We start from the raw sequence: 18,734 nt of genomic DNA on the forward strand, positions 1-18,734 counted from the left end.
TTGATTGAAAGAAAAGAGAACACTCTTCAACTACAAAAAGGCAAGTGACACACACCAAATGTCCCAGTTTTTAATTCTTGCACAAGTAGTGTTTTTATAGTAGACATGTCTAGGGTTTATGCTTTTTGCTTGCTATTAAATCCTAGTAGTTTAGCTATACCACTCCTAGACTCCCTTTGTCGCCATTAAATTTAGTTGTTACTCTGCTATGCCATGGAAAAAGGTTTTGATAGAGGTTAAGGAAAAACAACTAAGTTTAATGAATTACCTGGGTGAATGGTGGAGTTATGGAGAGGGTGGCCGTATCGGGGGCAAGACCCCGGTGCTAGTGCACACTTGCGGAAAGTCACCCAGGCTTAAAGAGATTGTAGACAAACCTTGCTCATTAGCTTCACGTACAACCACATGCTACTATGGCTCTGGCTTGACAAAGTATGTTGTATGAACCCGGATCCTAGGGGCCAGGTGGTGGTAGAGGGATACTGTAGGTGGGGGCGTGGCCCTTAGGGAATGGTTCGGGCGATTACACACAGAAGGTCTCGGCCACGGTCTACACCTGTCCTTAAGCAAAATGTGCAACGAGGTAGAAGGATCGACCTGGCCATGTGGGTAAAGGTGTACAACCTCTCGAGAGTGTAAAATCTAAGTACTTAGCCGTGTCCCCGGTTATGGACAACTTGAGCGAACCGACAAGTCTTTGTTCGAAGATCTCCTCATCCCAATTTCTTAAAATAAAATTTGATGAGTGAACAAGGGTAGGAAGGTACGTTGGGGTTTTACCAATGTTATCGTTAATTTGGTACATTGGGGATTTACCAATGTTACTCGTTAATTAGATTGAAAGAAAATGTTTTGATAAATGATAGGGGAAAATTGGCTTTATGCAAAAATTATGCCTGAGCTCTACCAGCCAAATGTACACTTAAGTGTTAGGTTGCCATTTGAGTCCACTATAGTGTCATCTTGCCAATACATTCAAAGTATTGACCATTCGTGGCTGTAACGTTTCATGTTGCAGATGTTTTGAAAGACGAGTGAGTTACGATGGTTAGGGTTACGAGTCTATCCTCAACATGCTCGCTCGTGGCACATGAAGACGAAGGACTCCATGCTTGTCTATGTTTGTTCGTTGTGAAACTCCGATGATATGCTAGCCTTGTGCTATGCAATTTGTAATCACTTTATGTAATTTTTGGATCATACGATGTAATAAAGACCTTTGTTTCTTGGTATTACATCTTGTACTGTGTGTGTGCTAGCGATTGATCCGGGGACTAGCACGAGATACGCACGAGAGATCGGCACCTTGAAAAGGTGAGGTCGCTACAGATGGTATCAGAGCATTGTGTTGACCGTAGGTTCGTGACCCTAGGTTTGGATTAGAAATAGGAAGACCCTAGGAAACACAAATACAATTACCTTGTCTTAATTAACCAAATGTTTCCTCTTCAAAATTTTCTCATATTCTAATCCCCAATCATTCTGAAACATTTCCCTTCTTTTCTTAGATGACCAGCCTCATTGAATCCCTCAAGAAAGGACCGGTTGTGACCATGACCCTGAAATGTGACACTGAGTTTCCAAAGGCATTAAAGAATATCATGGAGAGCATGGGACTCAAAGGAGAAGCAGTGTACAAGGGATTTCCTGTCATGGATGATGGGAAAGAGTATTGGTGGGTACAACTTCACCTATACAAGGACGAAGAAGACGACCACAAGAAGATGGAACATTGGATGTTCACCAACCCTGAACTCCACACGTCCTTCTTCGATTCCGCAAGATGTGTTGCCTGGGCAGCTATCAATGAAGTTGGAGAAAAACTCAAGTATAGGCTGCACAACACCCAAAAGGACCTCAAGGAAGAAAATGAGGAGACTACTAATCTGAATACTACCATAAGTCAGCTCCGAAGCGACATGATAGACATCTCCCTTAAACTTTGTGTCTATGAGGAGCTCAATAAAGCCAAGGACGGTCAGATTGCAACCCTGAGGAAACATATGTTGCAGAAAAGTGGATCTACCTGAAGTGAACCAAGAAGCCTTAGTTCGACCTCCATTTAAAGATTATGTAATGACATCATTGTGATACTATTATGATCATACCGACTTGTGGTATGACCATACTATTTTGTTTCTGTTTGAACCATGTTTCTTGATGCTTGTTAGATGATTGATGTTTGCCAAATTGATGTGATCTGTGGTGTTTGGGTAGGAATCTTCTTTAGAATCTTTCTATCTATTCTCATCTATACCCAATCCAACAAATGTTTCTTGACAAATCGTCATGAAGACAACCTTAGCAAAACCAAACCTGATGTTTCCGATCAAGATGAAAAACCGAAGAGCGTGAGATACACAAAACCCTAGTTAAGGATCGATAGAAGTGTTTTCAAAACTGTTCAATAATGGGGACTAAAACATTGATTCACTTCTCCATGGATTTTTTTTTATCAAACTAGTAAGTTTGACCAAGTGTTAGAATACGAAATTCAATAAATCAAATGCGGAGTAATAATCTGGGTGCAGGATGGATTGATCACCATTCCTACTACTCTTATTATTCGCTTTCGTAATATTGACTTTACGAATCTAGAGAGACATGCCTACAAAAGAGAAGTCGGCGAATAAGCCTAGACCTTAGGGTGGAGAAATATTATACCCTTATAGTATGGCAAGTGCTGCCAAGCGTAGGATTACAACGAGATTGAAGATGCAATCACTAGTTGAAGAGTAGAAGAAGATTGTCGAAGCGCCAACAAGAAGTAGGATGAGGACTGTTGTGAAGTCCCCTCATCTTGGTCTCCTGATAGACCCAAAGGGTTACCCATTCTGAAAAAAATAGTTCAACCACCATCCCATATGAAGCCAAACTATGAGGAAACCTAGTCAAGTCACCTTGAAGAGTTTTGTTATTCACTATATGTGAATAAACAACCCCTATTGGAGGTCAGAAGCCATAGATATTCCAAGAGACGACCCAATGCCAAGTCATACCTAGGATGAACCGACCATGAACCCAATACCTAAGACTACCTACAAGAGTTTCTTTTAAGGGTGGTAGCTCACCTCGACATATGCCAAACCTATTTTCTTTCTAGCCTCTTCAAATCTCGGGGACGAGATTTCTTTTAAGGGTGGTAGTCTGTCACATCCCAAAAATTTGGAATGTGAAAATAAAATAAAGTGAGTATTTGTTTGTTTGTCATAGTTGAAATTTCACAAGGAATTAAAATTTCGTGTTTATTAAAAAGGTATTTTAAAAAAATAGAGTCTTCATAAACCTTGGTTTTCAAAAATATTTGCCAACAATACCCTATTTTGCTCAGAGGTTTTGAAAATTATAAAATCATTATTTTGTGAAAACATTTAAACCCTAAAAGGGCACTATAGCCACATAGACACGTATGTCAAATTTTGATTTTATAAAGTTTATATTTTGTCCCAAATTTAATCTCACGTTAAAGTATTTTTTTCATGACGAATCAAACGGTAGCTCATTTGCATTTTTCCGATTTGTTTTAAAGACCCAGAGTGTATTTTGCAAATCTTTGATTTTTTTAAAAAAAGGCGGCCAGGCCGAACGGCCCAGCCAGCCCACCCGGCCTCGCCCGCTCCCAGCCCACCCGGCCGCCTCGCTCGCCTCCCGCCCGAGCACGCGCGCAGCGCGCGCCCAGCACGCCCACGCCCGCACCGTCCCCAGCTGCAGCCTGCGCGCGTGATTTTGTCCCGCTAATCACGCCCGCGTCGCGGGTACATCTCACCTGGACAGCCCCATGCACCTATAAATACCCCTGTCAGGAAGCCTCCAAATCGCACACCCAGCCGAGTGCTCTCTCTTTCTCTCCCTGACCACGCAGCAGCCTCTCTCGTAGCGCAGCATCAGCCCGAGCTCGCCGGAGCGAGACCACCAGGACACCGGGAACCTCCACGTACGAGCCGCAGCCTCCGTCCTCATCGTCGCCTTCGTCTTCCGCGCGTCGTTCTGCACGCCGTCGTCTACTTTGCCGAGCCAGACCGCGACCAAGCTTCTCCTCTGTAAGTGGTCGACACATCAGCTGTTAGAATCCTTTCCTAAATGGAACAAAGTGCACTATCTCAATCTAATGGTTGCTATTGGATCACTTGAACCGGTCTGAACAGCAACACACATCGATCGAATTCATAGTTGTACTAGCTCACTTTAAACTTTGAAATTCCGTAACTTTAGATTTAGATATCAATTTAGAATAGTGGTTCTTCCGTTAAGTTTATAATCAGATTTTCTACAACTCTCGTGTAGGAAGTTTTTCCATCCGAGCAACTTGTTCGGACAACTTCTTGTACACCACTAGAAGTGAACCGCGTATTGTAAAATTCATATCTTGAGTTCTACAAGTCGGTTTTCGACAAATTTGGTACCACTAGAATTGGTATTAAATATAGAATCCATTGGAACCGTTAGTTTCATGTTTTGTAGACATAAAATATTCGAATCTCAAATGAGGGATATTGAGTATTTTGTCACAGCTTAAATTCTACAATTCCTTTTGTCATGATTCATTTTGCATAAAATGAATCCTTTGATCTTACATATCCACCAATCTCATTTAGACACTTCCACCTTATTTCAATATAAAGCCTATCTATCCTATTTCCCTAGTTTAAATTATTCAAATGGCAAATGAGTTATTTGAGTAAAGTGTGACATGTCCTATTTTAGACTTTTACCTTGCTCTAGTGGGGTGGATATGCTCTACCTCATATCACATGTGTTGGACTCTTCTTATACATTAGGCTTTGCGAACCAAATCCATATCATTCATGCATATCCAACCTCATTTCATTCAACGCTTCCACTTAGTTTGAACTATTCGATTTTCAAATGAGTTATTTGAGCAATTCAATATCTCATTAGTTCATACTCAATACTATGTGTGACCTTGTGCTACTTTGATATGTGTTGTCACACTACGTCAAATTGCATTTGAGACTTTGTGAATGCTATTCACATGGGTCCTTCCACATATTAGTATAGCATATCAATCCTTCCAATTAATCATTCCTGTGTAGCAAACAACCCTTGATCCCATGCCCTCGTTAATCTTTTCGTCATAAGCATTTGACTTGGATAATCTTTTTATTTCTAAATACATGACCCTTCCAATCTATCAAACGATATCTTGCAAGCCAAACCTCATGCCACACCTTAGTACCATAGAGCGTTTTCTGATTGTTGTCTTGTTTGAATATGTTGCTATGAATTGTGTGTTTATGTTGTGCTATTTTTTATGTTATAGTTCGTTTGAAGAGCGACGTGTTTTGTTGAAAGAAAAGAGAACACTCTTCAACTACAAAAAGGCAAGTGACACACACCAAATGTCCCAGTTTTTAATTCTTGCACAGTAGTGTTTTTATAGTAGACATGTCTAGGGTTTATGCTTTTTGCCTGCTGTTAAATCCTAGTAGTTTAGCTATACCACTCCTAGACTCCCTTTGTCGCCATTAAATTTAGTTGTTACCTGCTATGCCATGGAAAAAGGTTTTGATAGAGGTTAAGGAAAAACAACTAAGTTTAATGAATTTCCTGGGTGAATGGTGGAGTTATGGAGAGGGTGGCTGTATCGGGGGCAAGACCCTGGTGCTAGTGCACACTTGCGGAAAGTCACCCAGGCTTAAAGAGATTGTAGACAAACCTTGCTCATTAGCTTCACGTACAACCACATGCTACTATGGCTCTGGCTTGACAAAGTATGTTGTATGAACCCGGATCCTAGGGGCCAGGTGGTGGTAGAGGGATACTGTAGGTGGGGGCGTGGCCCTTAGGGAATGGTTCGGGCGATTACACACGAAGGTCTCGGCCACGGTCTACACCTGTCCTTAAGCAAAATGTGCAACGAGGTAGAAGGATCGACCTGGCCATGTGGGTAAAGGTGTACAACCTCTCGAGAGTGTAAAATCTAAGTACTTAGCCGTGTCCCCGGTTATGGACAACTTGAGCGAACTGACAAGTCTTTGTTCGAAGATCTCCTCATCCCAATTTCTTAAATAAAATTTGATGAGTGAACAAGGGTAGGAAGGTACGTTGGGGTTTTACCAATGTTACTGTTAATTGGTACATTGGGGATTTACCAATGTTACTGTTAATTAGATTGAAAGAAAATGTTTTGATAAATGATAGGGGAAAATTGGCTTTATGCAAAAATTATGCCTGAGCTCTACCAGCCAAATGTACACTTAAGTGTTAGGTTGCCATTTGAGTCCACTATAGTGTCATCTTGCCAATACATTCAAAGTATTGACCATTCGTGGCTGTAACGTTTCATGTTGCAGATGTTTTAAAAGACGAGTGAGTTACGATGGTTAGGGTTACGAGTCTATCCTCAACATGCTTGCCTGTGGCACATGAAGACGAAGGACTCCATGCTGTCTATGTTTGTTCGTTGTGAAACTCTGATGATATGCTAGCCTTGTGCTATGCAATTTGTAATACTTTATGTAATTTTTGGATCATACGATGTAATAAAGACCTTTGTTTCTTGGTATTACATCTTGTACTGTGTGTGCTAGCGATTGATCCAGGGACTAGCACAGATACACACAGAGATCGGCACCTTGAAAAGGTGAGGTCGCTACATGTTCGGAGTCTCAGATGGGATCCAGGACATCACGAGGAGGTCCGGAATGGTCCGGAGAATAAGATTCATATATAGGAAGTCATTTTCTAAGTTTGAAAATGATCCGGTGCATTTATGGAAGGTTCTAGAAGGTTCTAGAATAGTCCGGAAGAAATCACCATGGAAGGTGGAGTCCCGGAGGGACTCCACCTAGCATGGCCGGCCAACCAAGGGGTGGAGGAGTTCCAGGTGGACTCCACCATAGGTGGCCGGCCACCCCCCCAAGGAAGGGGTGGGAGTCCCACCTTGAGTATGAGTCCCACCTTTGGTAGGTTTCGTCCTTATGGCAAGTTTTGTGTTGGGGTCTTATTCGAAGACTTTGAGGCAAACTCTTGGGGGTTCCACCTATATAATGAGGGACAAGGGGAGGGGGCCGGCCACACCAAGCCACCTTGGCCGCACCCCATAGAGGCCGGCGCCCACCTCTCGCAAAACCCTAGCCGCCCTCCTCCTCCACCTCTCCCGCATACGCTTTGGCGAAGCCCTACCGGAGATCTCCACCACCACCGCCACCACGCCGTCGTGCTGCCGGGATTCCGAGGAGGATCTACTACTTCCGCTGCCCGCTGGAGACGGGAGAAGGACGTCTTCATCAACACCGAACGTGTGACCGAGTACGGAGGTGCTGTCCGATTGTGGCACCGTCAAGATCTTCTGCGCGCTTTTGAAAGCGGCAAGTGATCATCTTCTGCAACAACGAGATCTAATCTCGTAGGCTTTGGAAATCTTCAAGGCTTAGTCCCGTGATCCCCTCGTTGCTACCATCTTCTAGATTGCATCTTGGCTTGGTTTTTCGTTCTTGCGGTAGGAATTTTTTTGTTTTCTATGCTACGAATCCCATCAGTGGTATTAGAGCCGTGTCTATGCATAGATTAGTTGCACGAGTAGAACACAATTGTTTTGTGGGCGTTGATGCTTTATTGTCTTTAGTTCGTGTACTTTGCATCTTGCGGCATGGTGGGATGAAGCGGCTCGGGCTAACTTTACATGACCGCGTTCATGAGATTTGCTCCACGCTCGACATGCAACTTGTATTGCATAAGTGGCTTTGCGGGTGTCTGTCTCTCCCACCATAGTGAAGATCCAATTTACTCTTTCTATTGACAACACTAGTATCACCGTTGTGGTTCATGTTCGTAGGTAGATTGGATCTTACTCGAAAACCCTAAACCACGTAAAATATGCAAACCAAATTAGAGACGTGTAACTTGTTTTTGCAGGGTTTGGTGATGTGATATGGCCATGATGTGATGATAAATATGTATGAGATGATCATTATTGTATTGTGGCAACCGGTAGGAGCCTTATGGTTGTCTTCAAATTTCATGTTGAGTATTATTTCAAAGTAGTTGTAATAGTTGCTACATGGAGAACAATCATGAAGACGGCGCCATTGACCTTGACGCTACGCCGACGATGATGGAGATCATGCCCGTTGATGATGGAGATCATGTCCGTGCTTTGGAGATGAAGATCAAAGGCGCAAAGACAAATGGGCCATATCATATCACATATGAATTGCATGTGATGTTAATCCTTTTATGCATCTTATATTGCTTAGATCGCGACGGTAGCATTATAAGATAATTCCTCTCACTAAATATCAAGATAATAAAGTGTTCATTCTTAGTATGCACCGTTGCTAAGACTTGTCGTTTCGAAGCATCACGTGATGATCGGGGGTGATAGATTCTACATGTGCATACAACGGGTGCAAGCCAGTTTTTGCACACGCGGATACTAAGGTTGCCTTGACGAGCCTAGCATGTATAGACATGGTCTCGTAACACGGGATACCGAAAGGTAGAGCATGAGTCATATGATTGATACGATGAACACTTTGAGTGTTCACCTTTGAAGTTACATATTGTCTCGTGATGATCGGACTTGGTGTAGTGGATTTGGTTCGTGTGATCACTAAGACAATGCGAGGGATATTGTTTCGAGTGGGAGTTCACCTAGTTTAGTTTTGTAGAATTAAAATTTGAACTCAATTTGTCATAAACTTAGTCTAAACTCTTTGCAAATATATGTTGTAGATCATGGCGTCCCCATCAATCAATTTTAACCAGTTCCTAGAGAAAGAAAAGCTTAAAAGCAATGGTAGCAACTTCACCGACTGGTTCCGTCATGTGAGGATCTTCCTCAATGGCGGAAATCTGCAATATGTGCTTGATGCACCGCTAGGTCCCCCCCCCCACCACCTGCAGTATCCGAGGAAGAAAAGAATGTTTACGAGACTAGGGTGATTCGGTACTCTCAAGTTCAGTGTGCCATCCTATGCAGCCTAGAGGCGGAGCTCCAAAAGCGTTTTGAGCACCACGACCCTTATGAGCTGGTCAATGAGTTGAAAACGATATTTCAAACTCATGCGGCCGTGGAAAGTTATGAGGCTTCGAAGCACTTCTTTGGCTGTATGATGGAAGAGGGCAGCTCCGTTAGTGAGCACGTGCTCGCTATGTCCGGGCATGCGAAGAAGCTCAGTGACTTGGGGATAGTGATTCCTAACCAGTTCGGGTATTCATCGTGTCCTCCAATCACTGCCACCAAGTTACAAGAACTTCGTGATGAACTACAACATGCAGAACATGAACAAGGAGTTACCTGAACTCTTCTCCATGCCGAAATCTGCTGAGATTGAGATACAGAAAGAGCACCAAGTGTTGATGGTCAACAAGACCACCAGTTTCAAGAAGCAAGGCAAACCTAAGAAGGGCAACTTCAAGAAGGGCGGCAAGAAAGCTGCCGCGCCTCCTGAGAAGCCTAAGGCTGGCCCTAAACCTGATAATGAGTGCTATTACTGCAATGGGAAGGGGCACTGGAAGCGTAATTGCCCCAAGTACTTGGCTGATCTGAAGAGCAGCCTTGTCAAGAAGAAGAAAGGTATATCTGATATACATGTTATAGATGTCTATCTTACTGGTTCTCGTACTAGTGTTATCACCAGAATTTGACCGAGTCAGAGGTGGGCCGTGATCAAGATGGACTCGAAGAATACATATAGAAGAAATGCGTGAATCGGCCTTACATGCAAAATTTGGGTTAGATTGCCCGTGTATCTTTAATTATAGTAGATTGTATCGTAGATTAAAAGTTAGAGTTTGTCTCGTACACGGTGGGGATTATTCCCACGTTAGAAAGTCCGCTGGACTATAAATATGTATCTAGGGTTTATGAAATAAACAACAACCAACGTTCAACACAAACAAATCTCGGCGCATCGCCAACTCCTTCGTCTCGAGGGTTTCTCCGGTAAGCACCATGCTGCCTAGATCGCATCTTGCGATCTAGGCAGCACAAGCCTACCCACGTTGTTCATGCGTTGCTCGTGCTCGAAGCCTTTTTGATGGCGAGCAACGTAGTTATCTTAGATGTGTTAGGGTTAGCATTGTTCTTCGTATCATATGCTGTCGTAGTGCGACCCTTATGCATCTAGCCGCCCTTACACCTATCTCAGGTGTAGGGGCGGCACCCCGCTTGATCATAGTTTAGTAGATCTGATCCGTTACGGTTGCTCCTTGTTCTGCAAGGATTAGTTTAATATCCGCAATAGTTAGGCCTTACAAAGGGTTGGAGGATCCAGCGGCGTGTAGGGTGGAGTTTGCTAGCCCTAGACAGGACGTTCCGGGGATCAACCTCGTGTTGGTGTTTAGGCCCTGTCTAGGATCGGCTTACGGTCACCGTGCGCGAGCGCGAGGCCCAATCGTGAGTAGGATGATCCGATTATGCGGTGAAAACCCTAAATCGTCGTAGATCTCATTAGCTTTATCTTGATCAAGCAGGACCACCATATATTCGGACACCTTGTACGAATCATGGGGGGATCGGCTCTTTGAGCCGATTCACAGGATAACCTGAGAGCCGATCGAGGCTCGTATTTAATGTTTACGTGTATGCCATGCAGGAAACTAAGCGAGGCATCATCCAACACCTTCCCCGACCAGGTATAGGTCAGGTGGCACGCCCTTGCGATAGCATCGGACGTGTGACCAGGAGGCTTTGCGGGCCGTCGCTCCGAGGGACCGGGGCCAGCCGCAGCCCTAGTTGTTCCCGGCTCTACCGTGTTGCCCGTCGCTGCCCGCCGATGGGTTTCGACGTCAACACATTCTCGGCACGCCCGGTGGGACAACCTTCGACATCCACCACATCGCCATCTACATCCGAGATGGCGGAAAGCACTCCGGTCAAGTACGAGGATCTGCCTGATGAGCTCAAGAAGAAACATGACGAGATCAAGGCAACCCTCGAAGCCGAACTCATCGGCTCTTTCCGCAGAGCCCTCTCCCATGGCATCAAGTGGAAGGGTTTCTCACATGAAAGTGCGTTCCAGGCCCGTCCGCCGTTGCCATGCGCATTGGCAGCACCAGGAGTACCGATTTCACCGGCGTCCACCGTTAACATGGTGGAGCGTACTTACCTTGAAGGGTGCCAACCAAGATCCCCACTCGACACCAACGTCTGGGACCTGGACACCACTCTGGTAAGGATGGAGATGAGGGTAGCTGCTCTCACAGCTGACGACAAGGAAGAAACCATTCCACGCGACCAGCTCCGACACTATGTATGGGCAAACGCGGCAAGGCCAATCCGTGAGATTGGCCCCAAAGATCTGTGGAGGAATACCGCCAGACCAGCGTGGACCTACTAACATAAAGGCCGACTCTAGGAATCGGCCAAAAAATCATCCTCACCATGTTTCGGTCTGGGCTCAACGGCGATCTAATGGGCAATGGGATGCGTCGGCTGAGGCACTGGAAGAAATCCACATTGTTCCTAACAAAGCCGACGTTCACATCGTGGTTTTTTGGCTAGCCGTAGAGCCGATATCAGCAATTCCTGGCAGAATCGGCTCGGGGGGGCACCTAATCGGATGAGCATGCGGCGATACCATTGAGCATGTGCGGAGGAATACTGGCGGCCGATAGGGAAATTGGCGGAAATTGACGATATAAAAAAAACACAATCAAATTGGCGACGCAACCGGAGCCGATGCACCAACGTTGACTTGGACAAGCACAGCAAGTTTACAGGCATCAGTTTACACAAGGGGGCCCTACTGAAGAAAAGCATTAAGGGCGTGAAGAGCATCGGCACGGATTCGATCCACCTCGGCGATCTCGGCCTCGTCGTCCTCGTCTCTCCCCATCACCACCGGATGCTCGTGGCACGAATTTCAGCCAGGTCGGTCTTCGGATCAGCCGTGAGACCTTTTGCTTCCTCTTGGGAGCAAGCAATGAGGGATTCCTCGTCCCGGATAAGTCGTTTGGTCTCCATGGCCCTCTTCTCAAGGTCCTCCAGCTTCCTTGCGCAAGGTCGCAAGTTTGACGCTACGAGCAGAAGTGGCGGTCTTGGCGTCTAAAACGGCTTTCTTCTCATTGAGCCGTTGACATTTGCCTGCAATATCGGCTCTCAACGGGAGTTGGGCGCGGCGAAGAGTAATCCTTTGGCGAGCCGACTGCACCCTTGACCTGAAAACTGGCAAAGACACTACCTGCCAAAGCTTAACTTGCAGCGTTACTGGGAGACGGGGCTGGATGTCCTCGAGGATACCCTTGATTGCCTCAGGGTTCTCGACCAGCGTATCGACCGAGGAGGAGAGCAAGACTTTGAGGCGCTGGAGTGGGCCATCAATCGCGCTAGGATCTGGCTCTTCACCTGTTTTGGAAACGGCAGGCTCGATGGAGTCGGGGTCGAACGTCAACAAGCTTGAAGGATCACACCCCTACAGACGAGCAAGAGCAGCATGAGCATACGACAAAGGAAAAGAGCGGGCTTGAGAGAGAGAGAGAGAGAGCTTACCTCTCCCAAGAAAGGAAGGGAAGCCGATGTTGTGACGATCGGCTTTACGGCAGTCTGGGCTAGGTTAGCTACTTGGTCAGTCGCGCTTGGCGAATTGGACAGGCCAAGGGCAGCAGATGGCATCGGCACCTCTTCAACGTCCCCGCTAGAAGTCTCATCAGTCTGCAAGGGAAATGGTAAGGCAATCCAATTAGTGGCAAGACGATGTGGAACACGAACTGCTGAGTATATTACATTTGAAACTTCCTGGCTCGGCGAGGGGACTTGCGGGCTTGTGCGGGCCCTTTTGACGCATCGACACTTCATGCGCGACCTCGTTTGGATCGGAACCTGAAGGACAGCCGGCACGAAATTCGACCTTTTCTGAGAAGCCGACGTTGCCGAATCCGTCTGGATCTGTGTAGTGGACCTTTCTGTATCACCTGGGGAAGAGTCCCTTGGACTGGACTGTGCTCCCTCACTTGAGTTCTCTTCAGTAGAAGCCTAGAAGAAGAGGTACAACCATGTTACAAAGGTTGGGAAGGCAAGTGTGTTCGATTAAGACACGGATCAACTTACGTGCAAGCTTTCCCGAGCAGGAGCTTTGCGCTTCGGTGGTCTTCCCGACAGCCCACCTTCCCTACCGCCGTCCTCGCCCGAGTCGAGGCTCGGGGGCAACCGGCCCCAAAGTTGCTTTACTCTTGGGAGCCGATTTCGGAGGAATCGGCTGGCTCGCATTATGACTTTCTTCGGAGATGGCGAGCTCGCGAGAAGAGAACCACCGGGGCCGGAGGAAGAAATACGAAGGGGGAGCCGTCGGCTTGCTTGGGAACTGGGCCCTCTTGTTGCTGCTAGGAAGATAGAGTCAGGTCACCAGACGATTACCATAAGAAGTTACAAGAAATATGTGAGTGATGGTACCTGGTCTGCGGGGATGTCATACTCGGCATCGAGTTGTCTCAACAGCGGTCCTAAAGCCCTTCTGAAGACATGGGTCTTCCACATGGACCACCAAGTCTCGAAACCGTCGGTAGTAAAGGAGAAACGGAGGTTGTGGGGAATTGGGATGGCCAAAGCATCAAAGAAGGTGTAACACCTTTGGCCAGTAAGTATGTCAGGCAGCTCAGCTCGCTTGCCGTCGGTGGTGTAAGAAGAAGTGTGGCGGCACCTCGCCCGAGACCAAGCTGTCGGGCTACCACTACCGGTTGATAACACTCATAACCAGGCTTGATGATCCGGTTCGAGGTACTCATGCCGATAGGGAGGAAGCAGGGGCGAATCATGATGGAATACAGATGCTGGGTGCTATCGTCATCGGCAAAGTTATCCAATCGAAAGGAGACTGGATTTTCAAAATTCTCCGGTTCAGTATAAGGAAAGAACAGGGGGTTGTCCAAACCTTGGAAGAAGATCTTGAACCACCCCGCTCGCTTCCTTAGGGATCAGCCTGCTGCCTGGGAGACCATACAAAGCTTGGCCATAGCTGGTACATCGGATATCCTTGCCGTTAGCATATGGGAAGGTGCAGGAGGTCAAAGGTGGGAAGTCTGGGATTTGGTTCTGAAAGTATAGCTGCGCCCATAACTGAATAAACCACCAGGGGCCGCCGGCTTTAACCGTCTTTTGAGAGAACAGTTTGACGGACATCAGTTGAAGAGATCGATAGACCTCTCCAAGAAACAGCTTGCCTAGGCCAAGATGGGTGCCTTTGGCCAGTTCATAGGCTAGGGAAAGGTAATTTTTGGTAGGGGCAAGTGATGGGCCACAGAATATGAAGTGTTCCAACCAAAAGTTCGGGAAGGCTGTGTGTTCTCTCTCTCGTCGTGGCCGTTGGTCTTCATATAACGATTGAGGTAGGCACCCCACTGGTACACTCTTTTTAGAAGAAAGGGTGAAAGGGACTTTCGGCAGTTTGAATGCGTAAGGGCTTGGGGATGCAATGTCTAGGCTCGTGATCATGGTCACATCCAGCAGAGTGGGTGTCATAGGGCCATGGCCAAACATGAAACAGTTCACTGCGTCAGACCAGAAATAGCCGATGGTTTTTAGAATGTTTTCATTCTTCTCAAGAGAAGACAATGATAAAGACAGGGCATCGGCTATCCCTATGGCTTCCCAGGTGGCATAATGGGCTTTGGATACTCTGTTGTACCATGTCACCCAACCCTTAGGGGGGTTAGGCCAGGCTCGCAGGCAGTCGGCCCGGAGGTCAGATCTAAGTTCTGATTCACAAAGGGGATCCTGTTAGCTTCGCATGAAATTAAGAGGGCAGGGCTCTCGGAAGAACGAGGACCAAGGCACATAGAATTTGCGAGAGAAGGATGTGGCAGCAGGATGTCTGAAACCTAAAATTGATAGTGGGAGAAAATATCAATTCAGGTGTTTGCTGTTTACTCTTGACATTGATGCATGTGGCAAGGGGGCCGTTGAGGATTACCTTCAGACCGGAGATCATGGCGTTGGCGTTGGATGATTCCGCCATTGGATGCGCTGAGGGATTGGGACGGCGCGGCCGAGATCTGAGATCCGTAGAGCTGTCTGGGCGGCGATTTGGGGATCTGAGTTTCTCGAACGAAGGGCGCAAGTTACCGTTTGGAGGGGCAGTTAGGTTGACCTTGCTCCCGTTTTATCATAGAGGCTGATGTAATACCATCGGCTCTTTTGGGGGGCGCCTGACTCTGGCTATCGGCAGGGTTAAGTGAAGACGTTCCTTCATTTTTTAGATTGGTGATAAAGTTAAGGAGGCAAGACGCCATGACATGACCCGATGAGGTATAAGCATAATGATTTTGGAAATGACATTTCCAAAACCAGGGGGGCATGTGTTATCACCAGAATTTGACCGAGTCAGAGGTGGGCCGTGATCAAGATGGACTCGAAGAATACATATAAAAGAAATGCGTGAATCGGCCTTACATGCAAAATTTGGGTTAGATTGCCCGTGATCACGGTGGGCCGTGATCAATTAGTGGCAAGACGATGTGGAACACGAACTGCTGAGTATATTACATTTGAAACTTCTTGGCTCGGCGAGGGGACTTGCGGGCTTGTGCGGGCCCTTTTGACGCATCGACGCTTCATGCGCGACCTCGTTTGGATCGGAACCTGAAGGACAGCCGGCTCGGAAGTCGACCTTTTCTGAGAAGCCGACGTTGCCGAATCCGTCTGGCTCTGTGTAGTGGACCTTTCCGTATCACTCGGGGAAGAGTCCCTTGGACTGGACTGTGCTCCCTCACTGGAGTTCTCTTCAGTAGAAGCCTAGAAGAAGAGGTACAACCATGTTACAAAGGTTGGGAAGGCAAGTGTGTTCGATTAAGACACGGATCAACTTACGTGCAAGCTTTCCTGAGCAGGAGCTTTGCGCTTCAGGGTCTTCCTGACAGCCACCTTCCTTACTGCCGTCCTCGCCTGAGTCGAGGCTCGGGGGGCAACTGGCCCCAAAGTTGCTTTACTCTTGGGAGCCGATTTCGGAGGAATCGGCTGGCTCTCATTATGACTTTCTTCGGAGATGGCGAGCTCGCGCAGAAGAGAACCACCGGGGCCGGAGGAAGAAATACGAAGGGGGAGCCGTCGGCTTGCTTGAGAACTCGGGCCCTCTTGTTGCTGCTAGGAAGATAGAGTCGAGGTCACCGGACGATTACCATAAGCGATTACAAGAAATATTTGAGTGATGGTACCTGGTCTGCGGGGATGTCATACTCGGCATCAAGTTGTCTCAACAGCGGTCCTAAAGCCCTTCTGAAGACATGGGTCTTCCACATGGACCACCAAGTCTCGAAACCGCCGGTAGTAAAGGAGAAACGGAGGTTGTGGGGAATTGGGATGGCCAAAGCTTCAAAGAAGGTGTAACACCTTTGGCCGGTAAGTATGTCGGCGGCTCAGCTCGCTTGCTCGTCGAGTGGTGTAAGAAGAAGTGTGGCGGCACCTGCCCGAGACCAAGCTGTCGGGCTACCACTACCGGTTGATAACACTCATAACCGAGGCTTGATGATCCGGTTCGAGGTACTCATGCCGACAGGGAGGAAGCAGAGGGCGAATCATGATGGAATACAGATGCTGGGTGCTATCGTCATCGGCAAAGTTATCCAATCGAAAGGAGACTGGATTTTCAAAATTCTCCGGTTCGGTATAAGGAAAGAACAGGGGGTTGTCCAAACCTTGGAAGAAGATCTTGAACCACCCTCGCTTGCTTCCTTAGGGATCAGCCTGCTGCCTGGGAGACCATACAAAGCTTGGCCATAGCTGGTACATCGGATATCCTTGCCGTTAGCATCTGGGAAGGTGCAGGAGGTCAAAGGTGGGAAGTCTGGGATTTGGTTCTGAAAGTATAGCTGCGCCCATAACTGAATAAACCACCAGGGACCGCCAGTTTTAACTGTCTTTTGAGAGAACAGTTTGACGGACATCAGTTGAAGAGATCGATAGACCTCTCCAAGAAACAGCTTGCCTAGGCCAAGATGGGTGCCTTTGGCCAGTTCATAGGCTAGGGAAAGGTAATTTTTGGTAGGGGCAAGTGATGGGCCACGAGAATATGAAGTGTTCCAACCAAAAGTTCGGAGAAGGCTGTGTGTTCTCTCTCCGTCACAGTGGCCTTTGGTCTTCATATAACGATTGAGGTAGGCACCCCGAACTGGTACACTCTTTTTAGAAGAAAGGGTGAAAGGGACTTTCGGCGGTTTGAATGCAGAAGGGCTTGGGGATGCAATGTCTAGGCCTGTGATCATGGTCACATCCAGCAGAGTGGGTGTCATAGGGCCATGGCCAAACATGAAACAGTTCAGTGCGTCAGACCAGAAATAGCCGATGGTTTTCAGAATGTTTTCATTCTTCTCAAGAGAAGACAATGATAAAGACAGGGCATCGGCTAACCCTATGGCTTCCCGAGTGGCATAATGGGCTTTGGATACTCGTTGTACCATGTCACCCAACCCTCGGGGGGTTAGGCCGGGCTCGCAGACGAGTCGGCCCAGGAGGTCGGATCTAAGTTCCGATTCACAAAGGGGATCCTGTTAGCTTCGCATGAAATTAAGAGGGCAGGGCTCTCGGAAGAACGAGGACCAAGGCACATAGAATTTGCGAGAGAAGGATGTGGCAGCAGGATGTCTGAAACCTAAAATTGATAGTGGGAGAAAATATCAATTCAGGTGTTTGCTGTTTACTCTTGACATTGATGCATGTGGCAAGGGGGCCGTTGAGGATTACCTTCAGACCGGAGATCATGGCGTTGGCGTTGGATGATTCCGCCATTGGATGCGCTGAGGGATTGGGACGGCGCAGCTGAGATCTGAGATCCGTAGAGCTGTCTGGGCGGCGATTTGGGGATCTGAGTTTCTCGGACGAAGGGCGCAAGTTACCGTTTGGAGGGGCAGTTAGGTTGACCTTGCTCCCGTTTTATCATAGAGGCTGATGTAATACCATCGGCTCTTTTGGGGGCGCCCGACTCCGGCTATCGGCGGGGTTAAGTGAAGACGTTCCTTCATTTTTTAGATTGGTGATAAAGTTAAGGAGGCAAGACGCCATGACATGACCCGATGAGGTATAAGCATAATGATTTTGGAAATGACATTTCCAAAACCAGGGGGGCATGTGTTATCACCAGAATTTGACCGAGTCAGAGGTGGGCCGTGATCAAGATGGACTCGAAGAATACATATAGAAGAAATGCGTGAATCGGCCTTACATGCAAAATTTGGGTTAGATTGCCCGTGTATCTTTAATTATAGTAGATTGTATCGTAGATTAAAAGTTAGAGTTTGTCTCGTACACGGTGGGGATTATTCCCACGTTAGAAAGTCCGCCGGACTATAAATATGTATCTAGGGTTTATGAAATAAACAACAACCAACGTTCAACACAAACAAATCTCGGCGCATCGCCAACTCCTTCGTCTCGAGGGTTTCTCCGGTAGCACCATGCTGCCTAGATCGCATCTTGCGATCTAGGCAAGACAAGCCTACCCACGTTGTTCATGCGTTGCTCGTGCTCGAAGCCTTTTGATGGCGAGCAACGTAGTTATCTTAGATGTGTTAGGGTTAGCATTGTTCTTCGTATCATATGCTCGTCGTAGTGCGACCCTTATGCATCTAGCCGCCCTTACACCTATCTCGGTGTAGGGGCGGCACCCCGCTTGATCATAGTTTAGTAGATCCGATCCGTTACGGTTGCTCCTTGTTCCGCAAGGATTAGTTTAATATCCGCAATAGTTAGGCCTTACAAAGGGTTGGAGGATCCAGCGGCGTGTAGGGTGGAGTTTGCTAGCCCTAGACAGGGACGTTCCGGGATCAACCTCGTGTTGGTG

The 18,734-nt window shown here is 47.2% G+C and overlaps 1 protein-coding gene across 1 annotated transcript; it reads left to right on the forward strand.

Moving 5' to 3' along the window:
- Positions 1–9,027: 9,027 nt before the first annotated feature.
- LOC124695872 lies at positions 9,028–9,582 on the forward strand (the record flags this gene model as incomplete). The annotated part of the gene is made up of 2 exons (XM_047228678.1): positions 9,028–9,072; positions 9,217–9,582. Coding segments are annotated over exons 1-2 (411 nt in total), but the record flags the coding sequence as incomplete, so codon positions are not given.
- Between the last annotated feature and the right edge of the window lie 9,152 nt (positions 9,583–18,734).

This window comes from Lolium rigidum, chromosome 3 (assembly GCF_022539505.1).
Source record: "Lolium rigidum isolate FL_2022 chromosome 3, APGP_CSIRO_Lrig_0.1, whole genome shotgun sequence".
Taxonomy (NCBI): Eukaryota; Viridiplantae; Streptophyta; class Magnoliopsida; order Poales; family Poaceae; genus Lolium; species Lolium rigidum.